The sequence below is a fragment of the Prinia subflava genome, chromosome 9, assembly GCF_021018805.1.
Source record: "Prinia subflava isolate CZ2003 ecotype Zambia chromosome 9, Cam_Psub_1.2, whole genome shotgun sequence".
Classification (NCBI taxonomy): Eukaryota; Metazoa; Chordata; class Aves; order Passeriformes; family Cisticolidae; genus Prinia; species Prinia subflava.
The window spans coordinates 22,355,147-22,383,066 of NC_086255.1; the positions used below are offsets into that span (position 1 = coordinate 22,355,147).

The following is a 27,920-nucleotide window of genomic DNA, read 5'->3' on the forward strand; positions in this document are numbered from 1 at the left end:
CAAAATTAATGCACAGTCTCTGATTAAACACAGCCTTTGGCCCTGCAGCCAGGATGATCACCACTATTTCTTCTAGATTAACTACAGCATGGCCACTGCAGGTGGAATTGTACTGGTAGTTAAGTGACCCATCAGGAGAAAAGATAGCAGGTCTAGCATACAAGAGATGAACCACATCAATGCTTCATATTTACTCAAATACAAATAGAAATTGTAGGGAGACCTCACTGAAGGCTGTTAACATTTCTAAAAGCAATATAGCATGAAGCTACCAATGGAATATGTGAGTCCCACACATAGCATGCTATATTTCGCTAAGAAACCTCCAGGAAGATTATTCTTTCAGGCTGTGAAACTGCCTCAGTATTTCCAAGATGCAAAATGTGAAAGGAAAATGTCTTCTCTGAGCATGTATACTTTGCTGCAGAAAGTTTCTGGTCTTCAAGATATTCACATTCCACCAAAAGGAAAATAAACTACTTCCAAGGAAATGAGAAGAAAATGTTTTTCAAACCATGAGTCAATGTCAAAATGTAAGCCAGGAGGAGAAAACTGCCTCAAATTTTTACAATTTCTCTCCAGTCCAGCTGTAAAGTCCCTTTATTAAACAAGAATCAACTATCACAAATACTCCCTCACAAAATCTTCATAGCAGGAACTGGATATTGGTCATTCCTAGAGATCATGTTCATAAAGTTTACTGCAGGACAATTGTCCTAAAGGGTACCTTCAACCTTATGTCCAAAGAATAATCACCTGAAGTGATTGCTGTAATAAAATTATTCTACATCATTGGGGTAAATTAAGTGGATTTGAAGAATGTGGATTTCTGATGCTAGTGCTAACATATAAATGAATGAAGAATAATGAAGATGCAATTCATGTAGCTTGTATTATATTTAAACAGTCAACATTTTATGTGAAGCTATTTACCTAGGCATAATTGTTTGTAGGTATAATTGCTTCTTATGGGAAACTATTCTAAAAATGGAAAAGTGATTCCAACAGAAAGAGTAATTGAACACTGTATTTTATATTTCATTGTGAGATATATAAATGAATAACTTTAGCTTAAGAGAGCTGAAATGTCTTCACTAACAAAGCCAGAATAACTTAATTTGCATTTCAGGTATAAAACATGTTTAATTATGCTTTATTAAAAAATCATTTTTTCCCCTCCAAAAGACCTCAATTTTAGAACATATTTCTGACTCTGATTCACAGCTCAAAGGGTGAAATTAACACTTTTCATAATTGGTTTTGTTAGCTGAAACACATCTGACAACCATTTGCTTTGCACAGAGCAGCTAAGAAATGTGGCAAGGGAGGCAGGATATTTCTAAACAAAACCTTCTGCCAAAACCAAGGCAGAATTGGAAATCTTGTTTCATGCTCACTATCAAACAAAACGTGGTAGATGAATGATGTGAAAAATTTGTCTAAACTCCTTAATAAGAGTTAACTTCTCCACAACCTTAGCAGTTAAAATACTATGCCATTTGACTTACAATCTGAGAAAAAGTTCATTGGAGAGTGTAAAATGCCTTATAAATGAAAGAAAACTAGCAGCTCAGTAAAGCAGTGTGAAGACAGCTCCCTAAATTCCACTGGAGAAACGCAGCAGAGAGGAAGAGATCTGCATGCTGCAAGGCAGAGCCCCTGGGGCAGTGCAGGATGCACACGCTCCAGAGATGGTGCTGGAGATGTGACAGGACAGCAGCACTGCTGCCCTGCTCTGGGGGTTCCACCTAGATAAAACTATCTCAGCTCTTTCAGGAAAAATAGAATTTAAGTTTTCTAATTTCATTGTTTTGGTGATTTGACTTTCTTTAAATATTCATAGCAAGTGTGCATGGTTAGGTATTGTTTTACTATATTTAATCCTAAACGGTTGGAACTTTATAAAGGGTATCATTTGAACACTATCATTTTAAGTATAGGATTTAGTTAAAAAATGCAACTCATGGAGAAGATCAGTAAAAATCTGACTGCATGACTCATAACAAAGGTACAAATTATGAGGAAGAACTCAGCTCCAACTATTCTTTTTCTTCTTAATTTTTTTAAATCATAGGGGCATTGAATATTTTTCTTTGAAAAATTCTTTTATCACATTGCTCTTTTGTTCCTTCCAAGCATACTATAATCCTAACAAACAAGAGTACATGCATTTGGTCCTCAACACAAATTGAGGACCTTTTCATTCATCCCAAATCTAGTACAGCCAGGTACATTGAGCCTCTGAAGTTGTCTGCAACGGATACAATGCACTTTTGTAGTTTGATTTATTATTATAAGGCCATAGAATCGTAGTTGCATTAAAGAAAAATGACAGGAACACAAATATTATTTTGCTAATGCAATTACAGAATGAACACAGCAGCTAACTCGCAGCAAGACTTTGCTAAAGTCTGTGTAGATAAGAACTCTAAATCCAAAACTAGCAGAGCTGTAATCCCTGTCCCCCTCTTTCACAGTAATTCCTCTGAGACACAATAAGTATAGAAAGAACAAATTAAAATATTGCACATTTTCTAGGAGGACTCAAAAACCCAGACTCTTTCTTTTCCTATCTGCTGCAAATTTAATTTCTTTGATATTTAGGACAACACTTAGGAAAACTAAATGCACATAGGTGGTTCAAGAGTAACAACTCAACCATCCCTCAGAATTTTAAAACACATAATAATGAAAATTAGGTGAAGCATTTACATGTAAAGAAAAAAACCTGTAATTAAATATATTTGTCCCTATTCAAAGATAAAAATATACTAGTTACCTTTTTACTTCTTTGGCATCACTTGCAATGAAGAATCCTAAGGTACCTTCTTGAATCTTGACGTGGTTTCCAGGATTGATTAATATACTGCTCAGCAAAACAAGAACAAAACCAACAAAAGAATAAGTTTATATTAATTTTAACTGATTCTTCCAAATTAGCTTTATTTGATTTAGTTATAGGGGACCCACTAGTTATGAAAGGAAATTTTAAGCCATTCTTCCTTGATATTTCCAATCAAATAACAGTTTCACATGCTTTTTACAAAACTTTAGTTTGAGACAGTCAATGCCTCTGTTATAATCACATTATCTAAGTGCTTACATCTGCTGTCTTAGCTTTTTGCTTTAGACTACACAAAATCCTCTCAGAAACGTGAAGTGTGAAGCTGAGCATTTCTGTTTGCTTGCTCTGTCATGCAAAGTGGTGAGAAATTCACAATACGGTGAAAAGGAAAGAACCATCAACCACCACTCAATAACAACAAAAAAATCACTTATGAAACTAAAGCCTTTGATGCAAATTTTTGCCCATTTCTAGTGAAATAGAAAGTTAATGGGACCCCTATCTGGACATACAATGTTATTGTTTAAAATAATAAATGCACACATACACTCAAGGGGAATGGTACAAGACAACCAGTCACGACAGCTGAAAAAACATAAAATGAATAGAAAATTTTTAAAACACTGCTGTGCAGCCATGAAAGAACAAAAATAACCCAACCACCATGACAGAAGAGCCTCAGCCAGCTTTGACAAAGAAACTGGTATCAACAAGTGAGGTACTCCACGTCTGTGAAATATCTTATTTTCATAATAATTTAACTCTAGACTTTAGGTAAGGCGTTTTCCAAAGTACCCAGCTAAATATGAATATACAGATAAATATAAATATATTCTCCAGTTAGTCTTATTCATGTGTAATACATCTTATCTTTTGACTCTCTAAAACTTAATATAGCTTTTCAAAAGTTTTCTCTTTTTTGTTTTTCGTTAAAGTTTAGCTTTTCTAACTCAAAATACAGTAATGGTGTGCATATGCAATTTAGAGTAAATCAAGACTAGCAGGAATTTAAACACTCGTCCATCTAGCAAAAATTGATTTTAGGGAAGTACATACACACAAAAATAAATAAAGCACAATGCTGAACAGACATACATTATTAAAATTTGAAGGTCCAAAGTCTCTCATGCTATTGTTAGGAGGGAAAATGGATCTCAGTACATCTCTTATTCAATATGTTTTTTATTCTCTACACATTAGGAATAAATTAGTATGACAACATAATATATCTGAAAGATTAATAATGTGCACATTGTTTTGTGTAATTCCACATGCCTGCAAGGCCCTATGACAAGAATATGCAGGCCACAAAATAAAGTGCTTGAGTTCAGAAGTAAAAGGTTGATCATGAAGTCACATTTCAGCCCCTATTATGTAAATCTTATGATACAGTTCAATTTAATACCCACAAACTCCTTCCTTCTTACAATCTGAAACTTCATTCAGTGGCGTTTTACTGCCATTACTTCAGGCATGGCTTCATGTAATTTATCTCTCTTTAAAATCAGGATCATATTTTTCTTGTGTGTTTTTCTGCAATGTTCATCACTACAGCATGCAGAAGATTCACAAACACGTAATTTCTTTTACAGGAAGAATGAAGATAGAGCATTACCCTATTTTACAGAGAAGAGATTAGGTCACTATGAGATATAGCTCTTATTAATTTGGGATGCCTACAGGCCAGCTCTTTCTAAGGGTTTAGCATTGCACAGCTCCATGTACACTTCCTAGGAACCTTTGCTGTGGGAATACTCAGCATTTCCAAAAGCCCAGCCTCTTGATTCCCAAAATATTAAATATACTTAATCAGAGATGAGCTGCAAAAAGTTTGGTTTAAATTATCATCTCATTCTGACACAGACAGCCTGTGTCAGAGGCTAGAACAGAAATTAAATCTCAAAGAAAGCATCTACCCAGATATCCTTCCCTTTCCTTCATTCAGTTTCAAGCTTTGCAACAAATAAAAAGTCGGGGAGAACTATGGGCACTGGAAGGTATCACCACAGAAAGCAGGTTCATCTCCACAGCACACTTTCCTAATATTTGCAAAAAATGAAACGTGATGGTACAAATAACACCTGTATTATGCACACAGATGAATGGGACAAAAAAAAGTTACACAGCTAAACTAGTATCACCCATCATCAACTAGTACCATCTAGTGTCATATCTAGTATTTCCTTTTTAGTGAATTGGGCCTAATGACTGCAGGTGCAACGAAAACTACCTTATGAAGTTTTAAAATGTATTTTCACAGGTTTAAGATGGAATAAAATAGGAAGGGAAAAAAAAAAAAAAAGAATCACATAAGAACTTCTTCACATTAAACCTGTCACTCAGGTCAAAAACAGCTTGGAAAATTTAGCTTTCCTGCACAAGCTCTTGTCACCTGAGCCCACAAAGTACTTAGTAGCACCTGCAGAGTGCTGTACTGGCCATCTTAGTCTCCACCTTTCCTCCTCCATCCTCGCCTGCTAGTATGTAGTAACCTGCTATTACACTGAGAATTTAGCTGCTACACTTAAAAAATCTTCTATAGAGGCTAATCTCATCTCATCTTTATTATACCCTTCCTTATAAAATATGAAAGGTCTTGTAGTATAGTTGGGGTTGATTGTTTTTCTTAGGCACGAATGGGTACTGCTCTATCCGAAAAATACTTTTTATTTCCTTACTTGATTCTTAAGTCCCATAAGTGTTACAGCTTTTCAGTGAAAACATGAACACACTTCTTTACATAGATCCAGTTTGGTTTTTTCCCTCAATACAATTCTTGGATATAGACAAACCATACCAAAGAGGAAAAAAATCCTACCCAAACCTCAAGAACCCAAACTCCACAAACTGAGGTAATCACTAGATCTATAAATGTTCACTTCTCATAACAAAACTTAAATTTTGATGAAGCAATAAGCAAATGAAGCAGTTTTTTGAGATGCATGGAACATAGCCTTAAATTGGACGTAACTGGCTTCATTTATGATGCAAGGTATTGTGAGCATGATTTTGTATCTCAAGGTTTTCTGAGACACATCAAATCAATTCACATGGGTCAGTGTACAGACTTTATTTTTGTCAGATCTTATACTTCATTCACATATGCCTCTTTTCACAAATACAATGTATTTATAACCACGAAATATAGATGTGATCGCAGTTAATGCAGTATGACCCCAGCAGCAAAATCTTCTGTTGGAAATGAAAATTAATTTGCCCCATCACTGCTATTTGCTAAGAGTTACAGCAAAAGCTCATAAAGCTTTGGGCTTATATACACACTGATATATAACCAGAGTAAAATCATGAACAATTTCTACTGAGATGTATGGATATATGAAATATATTGCTTATTAAAGCTGCAACTGAATTATTTCTTAGGACACCTATAGTGTCACTAGCTGAAGTGATGCTTTGATAAGCACTCACTCTAATGTATACAGCAAGGGAAATGTTTTGAATTAAAATAAATATAGGGAACAAACAGCACAAAGAAAAACAAAACAATCTTCTGAGTATTCCAAGAAAAATGCATCATCATCTGTTACTTAGAGATGCGTGTGTTTTTTTAATATGAAAATATGCATATATATCCCCACAGCTGAGAATGTAAGTACATGGCAAACTAAATAAGAGCTTTAAGAGACAGCTTCAGATAATGTCTCATTTTTATCTATCTCCAAGGCTGCAAAGGAAAAGGGAAAAAAGGACAGAAACTCAAGAGGTTTAATAGCAATATATATAGCTACTCCATAAGCATTCTGTGCCACACATCAGAAAAATATTACTGAAAATGACACTGATTTTTCAAAATACATTTTTTCATCATAAAGCACAATTTGATTTTTTTATCTCCTAAATCAACTCATGAAACCAAGCAAGAAGGACAAGTACTTTAGAAGCTTGTAAGATCTTGATCAAACTTTGTAATTTTATAACATTTCTAGTTTAGGTTACCTCAGAAAGTAATCAAGTAATAGCAAGCTCAAAACCATTTAGTCATAATTTCTTTAATGAATCCAGTTCCAGAAATACAGTCCTAGGGTCATAACCTTTAATGTCAGGGCTCACGAGATCGCTTGCTCCTTCACACAAGAATATTTAGGACACATGGCAATTAAAGCCATGTAAATTAAATGTAATTTAATGCGTTCAGCGGGAATTTAATGTACTTCACCATCATAAACTTAGGAGAAGTCAGTTCCATATTTTTGATAATATTACAATTGGGAAGCCACTTGTGGAATAGAATATGCACCCTGGAAACCTGTGTTTAACACTTATCTGCAGAAGTTACCCCGTTTGCTAAAGAAGATTCACTTGGTGACTACATGCAGGATCATGCATCTAAGAGCAATGTCCCACACTGAAAATGTGGAAATCACCCTTGAATTCAGTCGGAATCTTAGGAATTACAGACTGAATCACAGAATGATTAATGTTTGAAGAGACCTTTTAAATTCATCCATTTACAACTCTCATGTCATGGTCAGGGGTACTTTTCACTAGAACAGATTGTTCAAAGCTCCATCCAATCTGACAGTGAACACTTAAAGCACAGGAAAGAATCATGAATATTATCTACACAGCTAAAAATGAGCTCCCAGACTGACAGAAATATAAGCAGGTGAAACACAAATGGAAAACAGTGCACATTTGAGATGCACAGTTTCAAAAATAAAAATTCAAACGAGGTCACAAATTCTAGACAAATGTTTATGGTTTTCTTTACATAGATTGTTCAATGAAAATTTCAGATAGGACATGATGACTTTCATATGACAGTGGAGAACAGTTATCTGTCCACGTTTTTCATTGTGTGTTAATTGTGATCAACTTATAGCTTCGGATCTTTCTGATGTTTTAAGTATAGATGCTACCTTCAATACCTTCAATAAAATACAGATACATGAAAATATCTGTTCATCCATTCTTATCCACCTGAAACTACTCTAGAACATGAGTGGTGCTCAATACCCTTTTTGATAGTGCATAGATGACTGACTGCACAAGGCACCAATATTCTCACCTAGCTAAAGCATACCATATTATATCTTCCTTTAAAGCACTAAAAGTAAGCTAAGGTTTTCATTACTAATTGTGTATCTTCTATGTTTTTTTGAACTTAAAGACATTTGATGGAGGGCCTAATAAGTGGAGACTTGAACAGTAAGACAATTTGTGAACTGACACTTTGGGGTAGGACTATTTATTTTTTACTCATTTCTGCTGCTACGTGATTTCTGTCTCCTGCTTTCAAAAATCAAACATATTTCCCTCAAATTACGTTTCTTGGTCTAAAACACTATTACAAAGCTTAGAAAGCTGATATCTTTTCATATTACAAGAATACTCAAAACATTACATCTAATAATTGATCAGCATACAACAGATTTGAGCAGGAGATGAAAAACATTTCCTGTAGTTTTCTAGAATATTCAGCTACCTGCAAAGTAAACTACATGGGAAAAACAACCAGTCAGTGTCAGAGTCTGACCCACCATTAGGCAGTTTGTATTTACTGGTAGGCCACTTGCTAAGTGGCACAGCTCCACAATTTGCTTTGCATAGCTTGAAACTGAGCAGGCTTCCACTCCTGCTGAGGTTGTGAATGGATGGAACCCCGAGCTCTTAGTCTAGACATAGTTCAGTGGCTGACCCTCAGGTGTGCATGACTGTCAGCCTTCTCTGAGAAAAACAGGAGAGGGATCTTACTAACATGAAACCGTGTGGGGAAGGTCCTTGAGCTGAGCTGACAAAGGCATGTGGACATGCCCAGCAACTACAGCACAGCAAATATGCAAGGGAAATTACATTTTAGCAGCACTACATGAAGACTAAAAGCTGAAAGCACAGATAAGGTAAACTAATAGAGACAGGGACCAGGAGAGGTCTTTTAAGGATTTTCCCTATCCATGCCTCCGTTATAGACTATTCCTGTTTGGTCTTACTTTCAACTTTACATTTTAGACAGCACTAAAGGTGGGAATTCATCTCATCTACTTTAGGATTGAGTTCTAATGCATTCAAGAATTGACTCTCTCTTCCCTTGCAATTATGGACTGAGTCTGGATAATTAACAGGAGATTACACATTTAACATTTTGATTGATAAAGTCATGTGTGATTATCAGAGAACAATTGAACAGTTCATCCCTGCATCAAGGAAACTTTTCTGATTAAGTAACCCTACTTCTTTTTTTTGCTTGTTTGTTTTCAGCTATATGGCTACTCATGCAACTGCCATCACCCTATTCTAAAGAAAAAGAAAAGACCAATTGTTGAATTAAATGAAACACAAACACCAAAATTTTGGCTAAACAAATGACAAAAGCTGTAACAATTCTGTTTTAAACCTTGTGGTAGATGTACTGTACCATTCCCCATGCAACTCAAACAGTAGCAATATCATCTAGTTATCAGGAAGATATAATATTGTTTAAGTACTATGAATACATTATCTTAAACAAAATTATGTGGTACTACTTAATATAGCTACCACACTTTTAAACGAAACCACCTATTATTATTGAATGTTTCATGCTATGCCCAGATAAAAAGTACCACTATTAGCATAATGGCCTTTTAAAACATACCAGGTCATTCCCAACTACAGAAGTAGTTGCACATAATATTTTTTGCTTCAGGGTATGTTTTGAAGTGGAGTGTGAGCGTAGGTGCACAAATCTCATAGTGGGAGTTGTGCACATACCAGTTTTCACACTAATTGTAACTCATAAGTATTACTTCTTTCTTCTGGGCTGTATCACTGACATTAATTCATAAAGATCCATACTGCTCTATACAGCAAAATCTAGTAAGACACTAAAAAGAATACAAGGCAAAAGACACAGTGCACATTACATGCTACAGTATATTAAAGCTTAATTACTACAAGCATGTAAAAGGTTGCTCCCAGGAGTTAAGTTTTTTACAACAGTACCTACTAAGTCATGGTCTACAGGATGTGCATGAGGTATATTATTTGGGCATAGTCCAAACTAGTTCAACAGTGAGTGTGAACTCAATACACTTGGAAGCAATTGAATTATTTCTTCTGGTTCCAGAAGGGATTAATTATAAGTACAGTGATGCAGAACAATATACTTTATTCTGGGAGCAAGCAACTTCACTTGTTACAACACTTGTTCTTATTGCTCATCATGCCAGCATTAACATGCCTTCACCACAAGATAAGATATACTTAAAAGCAAGAAGCAAAGTAGAGGTGCAACAGCTGCAGATCCTTGGAGATGCTAAGTGTTGCAGTAACTTCTCTGCAGTTGCATCATATCAATAATGCCAAACTGACAGGAAGCCACCTCTCTTATTACATATCTACTCAGAAACTGTAGGAAGATAAGACTAGAACTTAAATACATATAACACAGACAACATACACAACAGAACAGACATGGAAAATAGAATTTGAAGAGTACAATGAAGAAGGAAATTGAAATGTCTGGACAATGAAAGCAGGTCTCCAAAGACCATCACTGACAGACTGACAGTCAGACAGACTACTACAAGCAATTATGAAAAAAAAAAAAGCTCTTGGGGTAAGAGAGAAGAGGAGAGACAAGGATATGGAAGAGCATGCCTTATTTACTTCATCCAAACCAACAGCAGCATGATAGAATGCAGACTAGAGAGGGACTCACAGCATGGTACAGCAAAAAAAATGCAAAACATGCCATCTCAAAAAAAACCTCCAAAGCTGGGAAAAAATACATTCAGTAATATCTTCATGAATGAGTTAATAAAAGTCATTAAAATGAAGGTGACATATAATACAAACTATCCATGGCAATTTCTTTGAAACAGTGCAATAGCTTTAATGAGTACTGTATTATGGTAACTGGACTCAAAACAGGACCAAAAATGCAAAGAATCAGGTATTTGGTTGTTGTTAATGGAAGATGAGACTGCAAGAGAACATGAACTACTTTATTGTAAGACGTTTTTTGAAGGAAGACTCAGGGGAAAGAAGGACATCAATGAAGGTGTGAATATGAAAACAATGTGGCAGCACAAGGGCTGGTAAGGACGAAATATACATCGTCATGATACAGTTAAAATGAGGACAGGAGATATTAACAGTAAAATCTGCTTTTCAAATGCAACAATCTGATACACCAATGACTCCACAAAGGGGAAAAAAAAAGCCTAAAAAACTAATTCTGCTTTATTTTGTACTTCCTGCAAAGAAGTTAGTGCGTGAGTCACAAGAAACACTGGAGAGACAAAATGCTGTTCTCTCTCTCCTCTTTGAGATTGGGGGCTCATATATAAATATACACACAGATATATATATACACACACACATAGATAGATGAATATATATAGGTATATATGTGTGTGTATATACAGAGAAAGATAGACAAAGATGTTATCTTCCTGTGTTCTTGGCAAGGAATTAGTCCTGAAGTTAGAAGGAGTGAAGGTAGGATTGAGGTTGGAAGGAAAGGTAACGAAGAGGGCATACCGCTTTCGGCTTCTGCAAACGACAAGAAAAAAATTGCAAATCAAACACTTGGATAAGAAATCAACTGACACCAAAGCAAAAGCAAAAAAACCCTTCATTTAAAAGCCTTCAAGGTTTAAAGGTTTTTCTGCTGAGAATGAGAACAAATATATGGATAGACAAAGAGAAAATTTTACAAGAGGAGCATAAATGGGGAGCAGGATGGAAGAATCCTGGTTAGGCTTTCCTTCTTGCTTAGTTATGTAGACTAAAAATACAGGGGGAAAAGGAAGGCAGAAATCTCTCTAAAAGGGATTTCAAATGAGGAGTCTGAATGTCTAAATTTTGAACAGTAACTTTTTGCTATATATTTAACATTGAGATATTTTCAGGTTCATGTTCTCCATGTTTCCTTTGCATTTTTCTACAAAAAAGCAAAACCTCTCCAAATGAGCAAAGAGCATTTTTAAGTGATAGTATTTGGCTTGCATCAGGGAGACAAAAAAATCGATTAAGTGCTTCCTGTTCTTAACCACAGGTTATTAACATTCCCAGAAATCAATTAGAGATGAAGGAATGGTTAACTCATATTGTGAGATGGAGTTATTAGAGTGTAGACTTTAGTAGCTGGTCAGAAACACTTGAAATTGAGTTTTGTAAACTCAGAGATTTCTTTGACAGCTGAGAAATAACTTAAACATTATCAAATATATAAATGCAAAGGTTAAAAAATCTAATCATGGGTTTTCTTAAATTAATCTTTAAGATACCTTGATGTGAAGCAGTTGCCTAAAAAGATAAACATCCTCTAGATACTCTACTCATTATATGAAAACTAATATGCATTTATCAGATTTACAACTGTATAACTTATGTTTAGGCTTGAATATCTGCTCTTAAGCAATCCTGTAAAATCACAATTGTTATTAATTATCTACCTAAACTTACAAAACTTGTTATCAAGGAATGCTTTCTGTTATGTGGAGGTTTATTAGTAGTTGGGAAAAAAGAAGAAAAAACCATCTGCAGGCAGGAAGCTCAGCTACCACTAATCTGTAGAGCACTATTAGCTTGGATAGAGTTCTGATAATTTTTAGTTACTATTGATTTCAAATTCTCTTCAGTAGAGTTAACAGAATTTTAATTCCCCACCTTTTCATTTAGTAAGATGCATGGAAATGCAAGTGTACTTAGGAGGTGAGAAACTGAAGTTTTGTTGCATTACCTTTGTGGTTTTACTAAAGAATAAGAAAACCACAAATATCTAGTTAACATATTTGAGTAGAAGAGCACAGGAACAAGTAGAACAGCAAAGATATGCTGCAGGGAGCTCTGTGACTGATCAAATAGTGACTTCAAAATTGTCACTGGTTAATAAAATCAGCAGATATTACTGTGGATCAGGGTTTTATAAGAAAATGGGACTATCTACCTTATATGCTCTCCTCTAGTTACATACCTATTCAGCAAATCCAGCTGTTAATATCCCTTTGTTAGTATTGCTTCCAGCAATTTTAGGCTCTTTCTTCCCTACTATAATTATTGCAAACTGTTACCTGTGTGGCTTTAAGTAAGGAATACATGATTGTATCACACTGTTTTACTTTCTGTGGGGTCCTCTGCATCACCTTTTGATTAAGAACTCAATCCAACTCCCACTGAAGTTAATGCAAAGAATGATATGGAAGCCAAGAACAATCTGTTATGACTGCAAAAGACTCCAATATTAGCACTTATGCAAGTAAACGACAACTGAAGTAATGGCAATATAAAATTGGCCAATAATTTTTAGGAGAAAAACAGAAACTGAGTCTTTCTTAATACTGAAGACACAAAATCTGGTGAATTGTTCCACTCCTGTTACTATAATATTTTTCCTTTTTCTAGCAAGAGATTAAATTGTTCATAGACAGAAGAATAGAATGCTTTACATTTAGCTAATGCAGAATGAGGACTTTCAATGGAAAATTATTTTAAGAGTCCAAAGGAGCTAAATACAACACAAAAAAATCTGATAGTAAAAAAAAGGATTTCTTAATCAGCATAGTCTGAACAAAAATGATATCCAATAGAATATACACCACTTCACATTTCATTTTACAGCATATGGTAGAATCCAGCAAAATCAACTATTGGGCATGGAAACACTCATAAATATTTGTAACGCTGCTTTTCCCATGTCAAATGTCTAACAGAGGTTTTATAGATTCTTTTAATAAATAAAAATTACGAAAGTTAATACTAAGTATTAAACTTTCAAAACCCCAGAAACTGTAGAATGAGTTCAATTGATAGAATTGGTTCTCCTGTGAGAAGAAGCAATTGTCCTCTAAAGTGCCCTTTGGCCACTAAAAGTGGCCAAGAAGATGAACTAGTATGTATCAATGCAGGTTTACTACATCAGTACCAACAATTTTGAAAGAGGAAAATCAAATTCCTCTCAGACACATTATTGTCATATTTTTATTATATGACCCTCCTCATGTTGCAGAGCACATTTATAATATTTTTGTTACATAAAAATGAATATAGTTTAAAACACTGATGAACAAGTTGATGGAAGATGGGAATGTTCAATCAGGTTTCTTAGAACCCCTTTGCACAAAAAAAAAAAAAAGGCATGAAGCACTTCCCATCTGTGAATTTGTATTAAAAACAATGATTTTTTTTTTTCTTTTTGGTTGACAAAAGCGTATGGTCAATTGGTAATTTCAAGGCCAAATTAATCTTTTCCAGTTTCACAATGTTATTCATGTAAGTTTTGTCAGAGCAGATGTCATTTAAATATTTATCCCATATTTGTTTATCCTGTATCATATTTAAATTGGTTTTCCCAAAGTAATTTAGATGAAATTTGTATTCTGAGAATACACAAAGACATAATGAATTTCGATATTACATTTGTTCTTCGCTTTTCTCTTTTCATTAGTGTAACCTGGACCTCTGATTAAAAGTGATATGCTATAAACACAAAAATTGTAAGATTTTCCATAAGTAAAATCACTCCTGGAGATGAGACATATGTACTACTGCACTTTTTACTAGAAATTATTTTACTAAACATTAACATAGGGTTAATTTTAGGGAGGAAGAGGGCAGAATTAAGTCCCTTTCAGTCCTATGCGAAATGCTGCAAGGCGATGGCATGCTAGTCACATTCTGAAATGTTTCAAAGAATAGCTATGTTCATTCTGAAAAGAAAAGCAGGCAGAACTCTTGTCAGTGCATTCGAGAATTTCAAAGGCCGGTGGCGCTGGACGTACCTGCTTTCGCGTTTTTCCGACTTGTATTCTATGGCTATCATTAAGAGCTTGAGTTTCGCAAACACCAGTCTGCAGGGAGAGAAGAGGCCAGGAGTCAGTCCCTTTTCACAACCAACAGCACACAGGGACCTGGCTGCTCCCACTGCTAGGATGAGTGTCAATCCAGAGATGTGCTGGCTTCACTAGGAAAATTTGGGGGTAGAGAACGGTAGGCCTAGAACCTGGGTGAAGGTTAGCCTTGCATTACTAAATATTAGAAGGCTCTGTGCTAGTGGGAGACAGATTGGTTAGTTTATCTCCAGCCAACGTCATCCACACCTGGTCCAGCAATATCCAAGGGCACAGAATGTTAGGAACTATATTTGCATATTGAAAATATATCGGTTGGAACATGTTCACACAGTACATACAGGTGGAGTTACAAATCGAACTTGCAGACCAATATTAACTTCTGGTTTCATCTAATTCTTTACCCTAGTGTTGACATCAAAAGCTTGAAATTCTTCAGAAATATTGACTGTCCCATCCTCACTCTCTCTGCCATGCTCTTTGTCATCCAGACTGTATGGAAGTCTATTTACAAAAGAATCACATTCCTAGACTTGCATTTATGACAAATAACCTGAGGAAACAGAACATTTCATTTAATTTCAGACTTTTAAAATGTTATTGACTGCATGAATTTTAAAAACTACACTACAAAACCTGTTCTCAAAGTCTGTATATTTCACGGGTAGATGAATACACCAAGCCTATCCATTCATTCAATCTCCCCTTCACAAACCAATGCTATGAACATTGTGTTCTCCCTGTCCTTTGGTTCATCTGGAAATTGAGCAGTCAATTCTTACAGTAATGAAAATTCCTATGCACAGAACTCATTAATAAGTAACACTATGTTTTAATTTTCAATATGCTTTTAGCGATTAGTGTGTTGGACAATTTGCGATAAATCTTTTTGTTTCACTTTAAGTAACTAACACAGTTAGCTAATGTTTCAGATAACCAAATGCTTGAGGAGAGCTCCAAAGTTCAGCCATGTTTCTAAATCTCAATAAGCACCCTTTCTTTATTGATTATTTTATCTCCATTCTAGCAGCACAGACAAATGAATGTCAGCTTTATGTCAAATACAGTCTCAGTCACATCTTCCTACAAACTCATGTAGAAACTTGATACATTTAAAATGGTCCGGTGTGGAGATTTAATTTTCATCACTGTAGCTAGTGTTAACAGCACAAGCTACCATTTATTCTGCATATAATATACATTTCTGAATTATGTTACAGGATTTCCTGTTTCAAGAAATTGACATAAGTTTTTGTACCTATAGTAAAAAACTTTTCCCCTCAGTAAACTCAGCACAGTTTGGCTGACACAGTAGAAGGATAGATTGAGAACCCCTTATCTCTACCAGCAAATTGAAGACTGGGCTCTGTCATAGCTACATCCCAGACAATTTCTAAATGGATAATGTTTGTCTAACAGTTGTTTCCCCTGTTTTCACTCCTGTAAAAATTGGAAAAGGTAGGGGAGTTAGAGGAGTATAAACACACTCATCCTCCTTTACATAAGAGATGGTATTTTACTTCTTCATCTATTTCCTCCTCTAAGAATGGAGTCTTCAGAAGTTTTTCTATGTTAACTAGTTTAACACCAAGCTCATCCCAGTAGGGTCTGTTTGTTTTTAAGCATTTGGACAGTCCCTAGCAAAAGCTGTCCACAGCCCTTGTGTGACCTTTCAGTACGGCTGGAATGAAGAGCAGTGCCAGCCAAAGATAGATGAATGTGCTAAACTAACCTGATTATGTGGACAGAATATTTATTATACAAACCTTATACATACAAGTCTCTCATTCACAGACTTATTCTATGATAAACATAAGTATTTTTCAGTCTCCAGAAATGAAATTGCATGGCTCACACTGTGGTTATGTACTATGGGCTTCCTTCTCATAACTGAACGGACATATCTTCTCTGATATTTCACTTGTTCCAAGTGGTTTACAACCACTTCCACAGAGCTCCAGGTGTCACACTGCTTATGTGATTTCATGATATATGTTTAAATTAATGCATTGTTTCCTTGGAATGGAATACAAGCTGAGATGGTCATGCTGACCACCACTACTCAAAGAAGGGGAATCATTACAAAAATAACAGGATAGTGCTTGTGAGTAAATAACTCAATTTAAAAAGATTGCTAATGAGTTTGTTCAATACCAAAAACATTTATGCTTTCATTTACAATCAATTAATTACAAATCTCTCCTGAAACCAGGCATTACAATGTTTCAGATACTTCCATGCAGTGATTGCTTTAACGTTATTAGACACCATCTGATGTAGCAACATTATGACTTTAGCAGAGTGAAAAGGTCTCATGCAAAAATATCGGATTTCTCTTGCAAGAAGGGAAATACTTCAGTATATTAAATGTATTTCTACTTACTCACAAACTGCAGGGAAGGACAAACCCACAAAGGCACTAGACAGATATTCGGTATACATTTCATTTGCAACTCCTTCAAGGTAGTATTTCTGCCATGTATCCTCCTCAATCTAAAAGCAAAGAAACAGATGCAGAATTTGAGTAAAAATCACAGCTTTCTTTGAAATTTACAAACAACTGCTTAAACATGAATCAGACTTTAACATGTAAGTCAGTATGCTGTTATGGCAATTAACATCACTTATTTTTAAGGGATTTTCTAGAATGCTGAACCCCCCCAAAACTGAGTCCTTGTAGTCAGTAAATCAAGTATCATACTCAAAAAAAAATACACTGAATTCTTGTCAAGCACACAGAGCATGGGGTGAAATAAAGCTGTAGAGAACACAAGGAATAAAGTTTCCCAATTTTCTCTTTTTGAAAACAGTAGAATCACAGAATGTTAAGGGTTGGAAAGGACTTTACAGATCACCTATTCCCAACCCTTCCTGCCATGGGAAGGACAGCTCTCTAAGGTTGCTTAAGGCCTTATCCAACCTGGCCTGGAACACTTTCTGAACTGGGGCATCCACAGCCTCCCTGGGCAACCTGTGCCAGTGTTTAACTAGACTCACAGTAAAGAATTCCTTCCAGATACCTAGCCTAAATTTCTCTGTTCTGTTTTCACCTACTACTCCTTGTCCAATCACTACAGTTTGTAACAAAGAATCCCCCCCGGCTTCCCTGCAGCTCCCTTCAGGTACTGGAAGATTGCTATGAGGTCTCCACACAACCTTCTCTTCTGCAGGCTGAACAGCCCCGAGTGCCTCAGCCTGCCTTGGCCAGGGAGGCATGGCCGGCGGGGCAAGGGAGGGCACTGTCCTGCTCTGCTCTGCACCAGGGCAGCCTCACTCCGGTCCTGGGGCAGTCTGGAGCACCACAGAAAGACATCAAGCTGCTAGAGAGTGTCCACAGGAGGACAGTGAAGGTGGTGAAGGGCCTTGAGGTGAAGCTGTATGAGGAGCAGCTGAGGTCCCTTGGTCTGGTCAGCCTGGAGAAGGCCTCACTTCAGTTACACCTCCCTCACGAGGGGCAGACACCGATGTGTTCTCTGTGGTGACAGTGGCAGGACCTGGGGGGATGGCCTGAAGCTCTGCCAGGGCAGGTTTAGGTTGGATGTCAGGACAAGGCTCCTCACCAGAGGGTGGCTGGGCTCCCCAGCCTGGAACAGCTCCTAGCTGGAGCTGGAACAGCTCCCCAGGGCAGTGATCACAGCACCCCATCTGACAGAGTTCCAGAAGCATTTGGACACTGCTCTCAGGCATGGGGTGTGACTCTTGGCATGTCCTGCACAGGGCCAGGACTCAGACTCAATGACCCCTGTCACTCCCCTCAAACCAAAGTATTCTGTGATTCTATGATTCTCTTGGACCAAAAAAATTTCAAGTTTTCAAATTTCAGTACTTCAGAGCTATTTTGACAGGACTTAATATAGTATTTTAGATAAGTTTGCATTTTTATCCCAAAGTTGGGTACTAATTTGGGATTAATCAATCTTTTTTCTCATGTTAAACTAGTGAAAAGGCACTCTTTCAAAAAATGCTCTAAAGAACAAGTGGATGTAAACTTGTTAAAAAACCTGGTGAAATGCAAGTTGAAATGATTTTTTCCTCTTTTTTTTTTCCTCTTTTTTTTTTTAATTTTTATTTTTGGTAGGGTTCATGTTTTTTGATTTGTTTGGGTTTTGCTTTTTTGGTTGGTTGGTTGGGTTTTTTCACTGTCATTTTATTCCCTCCTCCTGCTGACAGGCTGCCAATAATCAGTTACTTTAGTTCTGGAGATGTAAACGACTGCAAGAATAAATTGCAATATGGAGATGTTCCAAATCATATACAGCCTGACAAGTGGGCTGCAAACAATCAGGAGAAATTTCTTCCACAGAAATTGTTTCACCATTCAGAGGCCAGGCCATATGGGATGGTAAAAGGCATTTGCATTGTGTTACTCCTCACCACACACAGAGAAGTCATATCATATTTTTTATAACTCTTTTATTTATAGGAAGCTTGCAAATGTTGCCGATCAGCAACTCTATATACAGAAGAGAGATAAAGTCCAGGCTTGGTAAAAAACTAAGAGTAATGATAGCAAGGGCATGTCTGTAACTTGCATTCTATTTTGTGGATTTTTCTTAGATTGACACCACCTGGGGTTGGAAAAAACATACAAATACATTACATATCTCCCTTTCTACTTTCTTTCCTTGCTTTCTTTTCTTTGGACAGATGGTTTTGATTTGGAGGAAGGAACTCCAGATCAGACCTACAGTTAAATACTCAGCCTCAGTCAAGACCAAGAAAGGACTGGAAAAACCCAAACATTCACAAAGCAATGATCAAGCTCCACAGATACCAGTTAGGGTTAAATTAAACTTCATTTAGTGATTGGAGTGTTTAAGATATGATTTTTTAGGAGACCACAAAATTTAAAGAATTGCTGATATTTGGGATGCCATAAAATATTGTTATAAGATGATTATAACAGTCGACTAAAGATGGTGTCTCTGTTTTATCTCCACCTGAACCATGACATTTTCCTAGTCATTTCAAAGAGACAGATGGTCACCTGCCTGGTATCTTTTGTGAGGAAAAATACTTTAGGAGTAAAAATACTTTATGTTCTTGACTACTTTAAGCCTTTCTGATGATATTTTAAAGTTTAGGTATCTGATGGAACTGATCCAGAATGGGTCATACTACCACAAAAACTTCAATCTTCCTGATTCCTCTCTAGTACTGCAAACACATGATTATCTCTCCCCGACTAAGTCATACTGCAATTTTGTCTCCTGATAGTCATAGAACAAATTATCTACTGCTTCAATAGCCTATATGAAGAATAGCTGGAAAAATACAGAGTGCAGTCCAAGAGAAGAAATGTAATTTTCATCTGAATCTTTTTAAAGTCATGATAGTCCTCTGCTCTCCTCTATCTTATATATAGACACAATATTGTTATCAGCAAATATATTTACATAATACAAGCAATTCCTCGTGAGACATGGTGACAGAGATATGAAAAAATGATGTAGCTCTGGCAAGCACAACCATTAGTATTGTCAGAAGAAAATGAAAACCTTTAATACACCCAGCCCTACGCCCAGCAGTGTAATTATCAGGAGCTCTGTAGCTCCAAAAGATCTATCTTGCTCATAGCATTTGCTTTTCAGTGTAATGACATAAATAGTTACAGGAAAGAGACTGAGTGTATCAGAACCTGAGCATGCCATATAATCTCTTCTGCCAAGATCTAAGTATCACTATCAAGACAGAGAACAAATGCTAGAGTTGCAGTGTGACCTAGGATTTTTCATTTCATTCTGCAAAGGAAATGATGGTGGATATACAATTCCTTTACAGCACAGTGAAAGGAGATGTTAAGTCTTCCCCCCTTAGCATTGAATAAGATCAGCTCATCAGCTCACCACCACAGAAAGAACACAAAACAGGACAAAGCCTTTGAGAATGTTTAATCTTACAATTCTCTATCTCAAACAATGATGAGAATGAAAAGAAAGCACGCAGAGAATCATAGAATGGTTTGTGTTGGAAGGGACCTTAAAGATCACCCCATTCCAACCCCTGTGGTGTCCCTGGCTGAGACCCCTTCCAGTGGACCAGGCTGCTCAGAGCCCCATGCAACTGGCCTTGGACACTCCCAGGTATGAGGCAATCACTACTTCTCTGGGCAGCATGTTCCAGTGCCTCACCACCCTCACAGTAAACAGCTTCATCCTAATACCTAATCCAATCCTGCCTTCTGCCAGTCTAAAGCCATAACCCCTTCTCTTAACTCAGTATGACCTTGAATATTCTTCATTGGTCATGGAAAAGGAAGTGTACTTTGAAATCAATGCAGTTAAAATATTTCCTCCCATTCACCTATAATACCCTTTCAGTCCACCCAAACAGCTTGAGGCAATGTCTAATTTTGTTATGCCTTCGCATATGGATATCTAGATCTGATAGAAAAGTAAATGGCTGAAAGCAGTTCTTATGATCATATCACAGAGTGAAGCTTCTTAGATTTACAGCCTTATAATTGCATTTCCTTAACTATTATAAATTATCAACTACGTCTTTACTCAATTCCATTGGCTGCAGAAATCAAAGCTAACAAATGGTCTTAGTCCTATGAAGACTTTACAATCTCAGCCAACTATTTCCACAGCTTTCTGTATGCAAGGATGATTTTTAAAATTTGTATAAAAAGAGCATATTTTATAAAACATCAAATATGCTAATTAAGATTTGTTCTAATTACAAATGAGATTTATTCACTTTTTCCTCATTAGTACTAATGTAGAATTTTGTAGTGGGTCAAGGCAGAAAGAATATCCTTAAAAAATAATGACATCTAATTCTTTATTAGATTCTGGCCTTGATGGATTTAAACTGAACGGCATACAGGCTCTACTTCTAATAGTTTCAAATATACTAAACAGGGCAAGATTTCTATCCAGTCATGAGGTGAAGCATGGACTGGTGTTGATCTTTTCAAACGATTGACTGGAAATGCAGTCCCATTGGAAATGGCAGACTTTAGCCCAAGACAAATACGCTCTTATCACAAGGACTGATACTATGTGTACACAGCAAACAGTTTTAAACCACAACAGATTTTAATTCCTAGAATCAATGATTTTAAAGCACTACAGTGAGGAAAATCTTTACATGATCTTTGAAGATCATGTATTTGGTAACAGGCTACATTTATTATTTGGTTTAAGTCCTGAGAGTAGGATCATGTAATCAGTTTATTATGCAGTTTCCTGAAGAACCTCACAATAAATCAAAACACTGCATTTCTTTCTCACTCCCCTTTAAAGCCCTCCTACATGTCAAGGAATTCACTGTTCATACTCCAGTTCCACACCTTAGATCAGTCCAAGGCTGGTAGGTGGTCAAAAATAAACAGCAAACAGGTTGATGTGTTCTGTTGGTGTAGGTAAGCACCCCAGTGATAGAGATCTGTGTGGTTTTATTATGTGTCTCTTTTAGTCCGGACTACAAAGGAACGTAAAGTGGGCATTGCATACATGTAGGTGTGAGTAAAAGCTGCCAAAAGAGCCCACAAAACATTCTGGCTCTCAAAATAGCTTAGAGGATAATACAGACAGCTCTAGATAATTTTCAGGTCTGGAATGAGGTGTACTGGCTGTCTTACCTATGGAGCAAAGACAAAACTAATTTGGCTGTGGACTTGTGTTACACTTGAGTACCACATTCCACATTTTATTAATTTACACAGCAATTCCAACCTTACTTGTAGGTCGTAGATTGGCTTGTAGGATTGTACGCAGGGACAAAATTTGATCACCTCTGCCTATTATTCCACGTGTCTGCTTTTAGCAATGTTTTTCATATAGACAGACTTCTGGTATGCACTTGCTAATTCAAACAATACAGAAATTGCAGTACAGTCAGTATTTCCACCTTTTTCTGAGACTGTGCAAGTTAATAGAGAGTCCAAATTCCTTTTTTACTACAATAGTAACCGTCTATGTTATAAGAAGTCTGGATTATTAAAATACAGGTGTAAGGTTTTGTGAGGGGTTTTTCCCTCAGCATATAGTTTGGTGCAATCTATCTGTCTTTAAGTGTTTACAGAACATTAATATTTTGAGCTGATTTCCTTTTTGCTCAGTTTGGTGCTAAAAAGAACATAAAGGATTCCATATGATATTACATGGTTAAAACCAAAAGGAAAATATTAGGAACAAATGTAAAATTTTGAGGTTTCTGAAGTTTGTTTTATTTCTAACACTAAGCAGACTGTTTACACAAATAATTTTGCTGTAAAGTAACACATAATGAGTTAAATGTGTGGAATGTCACCATCAGTCATGTTCATTTGTGTTTGATTGACCAAACATATATGGCACATTAAATCACTGTCTAATCACACTGTGGAGGTGGAACAAACACATATTTCAAGCTTTCATTAAAAAATTGAGAAGTTTTTGTACATTTTCCTGGCAATCTCCTGACTGGTGGGAGACTCCACTAATAATGTTTACCCAAGGAATTTATGAAGGTCTGACAGTACTTAAATTGAATGCTCTTAATGAAAAGGGGTGAAGGTTCTTTTAGAGAATGGAAATATTTCTCTTCAATAGAGTCCTCTTCAGCATTTCTAATCAATGTAGCTGCTCTCCTACAATGCACTGCTGATTCACAGCCACTATTCAGCAAGTTTTCAAGTTTTTAGAGTGCAACATATGAGAAAGAACATTCTTTCAGCTAAATAAACAAACCTTTTGTTATCAGCAACAGGGTTAGAGTCACATAAATGTGTCTCAATTCCTGTTCATTTATTTGGCTTCAGATTTTGAATTAGTCAGAGATCTTAGGAAGTGAAGATGTGCATTTTACTTGCCTAGAAAATTCACTCTTAATGATGTGGCAAACATATTTTTAGTCAGTATTAAAAAACTATTGCAATCTTAATGCACTCTCTTATGGTATTTTTTCCTCCCACTGCCATGTGAAGATGACATTTGAAGTCACATAAGATAAGTCTGCACATTACTCTGTTTATAACTATATAATCAGACACAAGAGCAAAACTGACAATGACAGCTTCCTCCAAATTCATTGCTATTTTTATGCTTATTCTGTGTACAGAGAGATACTCAGATGTAATTTGAGGAATGCCTTGCAAAGCTGAGCCTTCAGCTTAAAACTGTTAATCAATGAGATCCCATCTGTAACTGTACTGGAACTATTATAAAAATGTATTATAAAATAAGAAAACATAGGTGGCTAAGATAATGGCAGAAGTGGTTACATGCATCTTCTGGAAACATGGTACCTGTATGTATTCAGGTTTTGACTTCTTTAAATGTTTTTAGACCAAAATTCAGACCATAAATGTGTGTGATTCTAGTACAGTTCCCCCACAGTTAAAAATTTGTATACTTTATCATTTAGTGAATCTCTCCATTTTGTCACTGTTTAAAATCAGTATTAAAATAGCTTGAATTAAGATTGAGGCTTCTGAGGATATCCATATATTTGGATCTCCTTGGGAGAAAACTGACCCCTTATTATTCTGGAAAGACAGAAAGTGAGCAAAATTTTCACACGTACTCTGGTGCCAAGACAGAGTTCGCCCAACAGGCTGCCTCAGTAATTTGAGTTACATTACTGGGACTGATACAAATGTTTGAGACTCCTGAGAGTCTTGGGTTACCCCAGCAGGCAAGAGTGAGAGAGACCAAACTGACTGGCAAAGAGAATGATGTTCACAGGAGATACAGTTTTCTTCTGGGCTATAGGTAGAAAGGATTAATATCCAAATGGCCACATGCTGAGGAGTCACAGACAGATTCCCAGTTTGCTGAACTAAAACAACATTCTTTCTTTTTGTTTCTTTCAGTTTTTGTGGGCTTTAGTTTAGTTTTGTTTTGTTTTGTTTTCATAACATGAATAAAGATGAATAAAGATGAATAAAGATGAAGATACTGTAACTGCAGGCAGTAAAGTGCAGAGTTCAGACCTGTTTCACCATTGAAAACTGGCCTTTTTTGTTAAATGCAATAGTATGAAATATTTTTGGCACATGGGAGCCTGCTGTCTTCTAAGCATACCTTCATAATAATGGCAAGACTTTATAAGAAGCAAATAAAGACTCACTGTCCTGCACCAACATATGCACCTCTAAGAGAACAGGCACGGCTTTATCATCTGAGGATACCAGGGTATTTTTATTTTTACCTTACTTGCACAAATGACTTGAAGTGGACCACGGCCTACCTTTTACTCCAGTGTTTCTCATGCTATCAATAATACCCATGAGACTGGAAACTGCCCATCCTTTATCTTTGGAATCAGTGTCCCTGAAATGCACCAGGAAGGATGCAATGACTGCTGCAATCGAGGCCTTGGTCCAGTGAACCAGTGCAGCTGCTACAGAAGTCTAACTGGGCTAAAACTTTGCAATCTAAGTCCAAAATATCTCTTCGACTGAGGAGAAACAATTACATGAATGATGTTCTGGGAAGTTTGAGCCTCAGTTCTAACACATGTTCCTTATTTACTCACAGTCAGAGGTCCATTAGTCTCTTGATGGAACAGACCAAAAGGACCAGTCCCTTTTTCTTGGCACTTTGTTGCTACATGGGACTTAGATAAATCATATTTTTGTTTTAGCTGCAGCAACATTTCTCATAGCACAACATGTGGTTTGTCTAAAATCAAGCAAAACCACAAAATGCCAGAAATATTTCTCTGTAAATGGATGATGATTTGGAAAATATTTTAAAGGCCAGACACTTGCTGAATAAAAAAAAAAAACAAACAAAACAAAACAAACAACACAAGTTGATAGAATCTGGCTTATTGCCTACTTTTCAGCAAAAAACCTTAGCATGGAGGTGTGTGCTGGTTTTTTTAGTCTTACAAAATCTGTCAATGTCTTTCTATCTGTTTCACGTTTGAGTCATGTTCTCTTCTCCAGTCTCTGACAACCAGAACTGCAGACTAATATGTTCTAATGAGACAGGGCATTACCTTTATGAACGACCTCATGGAGAAGAGGTTGGCTAACATTGTTGAAAGGCCCGGGGCCAGGCAGCTCTGGGCTATGAAACCCAGCTTCAGCTCAGCAAGACAGATTGCATCATCCCCTTCTTTCCAGTTCCAGCTTGGGATATTTAGTAGATGGGCCTGGAAAACAAACAAACAAAATGTCCCACAAGTGAAGAACCAGACACAGATAGCAGTGAATGATTTTCTGTTAATGCCTTGACTTTTTCTGAGTAGGCAGAAGCACTTCAAGTGTTTCAGAGCTTAACTCTCTGCTAAGAAATGTTCCATTCTTACCTACTAGAGATAAAATCCTACATTTCTCAAGACGTGCTGGCTGTGGACTCTGTCAGGTCCATCCTCACACCTGAACAAGCAGAATATTGTAAAGCTTTCCTTCCCTTCTGCATGTTCCTTTTACAGCACTTTGAGCTACTGTCTGACTGATAAGGGACACACATAATACACAGGAAGCTAATACAACTTAGATTACAACTTATGCGAAGCTGCAACCTTTAAAGGATACTATAATTTAAAAACTTTTTAACAATTTTTGATAAAATGCTATTCTGGAAAACCTAACCATTGGAATAGCAAATAAACTGCAGTATTTAAAAACCTTCCCCTCTATGGCTGCTTAAAGCAGAGAAAACCCTTGCTTTCATTCTATAAAAAGACAAGTTTCTTCCATAACATACAGGAAGAGGCCATAACAAGCAACAGTAGTTGTTCTTGTTCTAGCAAGAGGTTACAGGTATAAGGGGTTGTTATCAAACCTTCCTAGTACCAGTTTTATTCTGTATTTCACAGAATGAAGGTTTACCCAGTCAAGCTTTTTCTCGAACACTGGGCAGTGGTTGATTCTTTCAGAGCTAATAGAAGAAGCAGGCCACACATGAGTAGTGTGTTATCTGATATATCCTTCCTTACCCTGTTAGTCAGCAGTTCAGGGACTTCCTCATCTCAGGACTGAATAAATTGACTTCGTTGTGTTTAAGGATCACAAAATGACTGTCAAAATTTTTTTCAAATTCCTTTCCAAAGTGGATTTGTACTTTTGAACTTCACAATATTCTTAGTACTGAATTCTACAACTGAGCTATGTTTTATATTAAAACCACATACATTTTTTTGTACCTACTGCGCGGCAATTTCAGCTCTACATGGTCGCACCAGAATCAAAAAAATCACAACAACCTCCAAGAAGACAATAAGAGCAGAACTCACAGAACTGAAGTGCTGAACGGTCATCTGGAATCAATAACAACTATGGACACTGTAGCTTTGAGAACTAGATCCTAGCCAACTAATAAATGTCAAGATTTTGATAAAGTCCCTTGTACATATAAATAAAACTAAATTACTTTGTAACTGGATTACTTGACAAGGTTTATTAAGATGTTTTAGTTTGGGAAAAAAAATGCTTGCTGTTACTGGAACTAGAAAAATTATGTATGAATGAATGCCATGTAGCAAAAAACTCTGAGAAGAAACACTGGCCATCACATTACCTTATTGTGGTACTGCAACATCTGAGTGATAATTCTTATCTTCGGATGGTAATTCTTTATGGAAATAACTCTAAAAAGAAAAGGAAAAACTATTAATATAACTTTTAACTGATATGGTATTTGGATAATGTATACAAATACCTCTATTTTACTGTGTTGTGAAGTCCCACAATTAAAACTACATCCCCTTATTCATCTGCCTGTAAAGCAAATTGATTGATGTCAGACCTTTGAAACACTTAACACATAGTCAAACTGAGGTAAGAATTAGTGGCTAGCCCTAGAGAACAATAAGCCTCAGGAAATATTCAGCTGAATGGTTTGCTCTCATGGAGTTTGCAGAAAAAGAGATTTGTTTTAGCATTTCTGTTCAGATACTGATTCTGTTAAGAAAATAATGCAGTTGGAATTGTTGCATCATCCTCAGTGATTATCTTTGTGTATTTGAATAAATATACTTGATCAAGTTTCCCCGTGATAAATGCCTGAAAAAAATTAATTTCTTTCTGCACCATCACATATTATTTATTTACACTGCTACGCATTTATAATATCTAAATACCTTGAATAATGACTTTTTGTTACACATGCAAATTCATCTTAATTTTGGATGGGTTAATCCAAAGACCAATATAAAAACTGATAGCTGAATGCTGCATTTATAAAACATGGGGCTACTTTCATAATATGCACATTTTCGGCATTCTAAATTACTTAATGAATCTAAGATATACTGAATTGTTCACAGATTTTTAGTGGCTGGAAAGAAAAATGTCTGAGAAATGCATGAATTGATAATGTCCTAAAAAAATTATTGAC

General features: G+C 36.3%; 1 protein-coding gene across 11 annotated transcripts in view; it reads right to left on the reverse strand.

Annotated features, from left to right (window-relative positions):
- KCNMA1 (potassium calcium-activated channel subfamily M alpha 1) overlaps positions 1–27,920 on the reverse strand; it is a 423,839-nt gene that overhangs the window by 101,936 nt on the left and 293,983 nt on the right. For all 11 annotated transcript variants that reach the window (XM_063405917.1, XM_063405920.1, XM_063405918.1 and 8 more), the window contains 5 exons: positions 27,102–27,171; positions 25,576–25,731; positions 17,024–17,133; positions 14,572–14,640; positions 2,780–2,866 (listed from right to left, as the gene is read on the reverse strand). In XM_063405917.1, the coding sequence (XP_063261987.1) occupies positions 2,780–2,866; positions 14,572–14,640; positions 17,024–17,133; positions 25,576–25,731; positions 27,102–27,171 (492 nt within the window). The remainder of the gene's footprint in view (positions 1–2,779; positions 2,867–14,571; positions 14,641–17,023; positions 17,134–25,575; positions 25,732–27,101; positions 27,172–27,920) is intronic.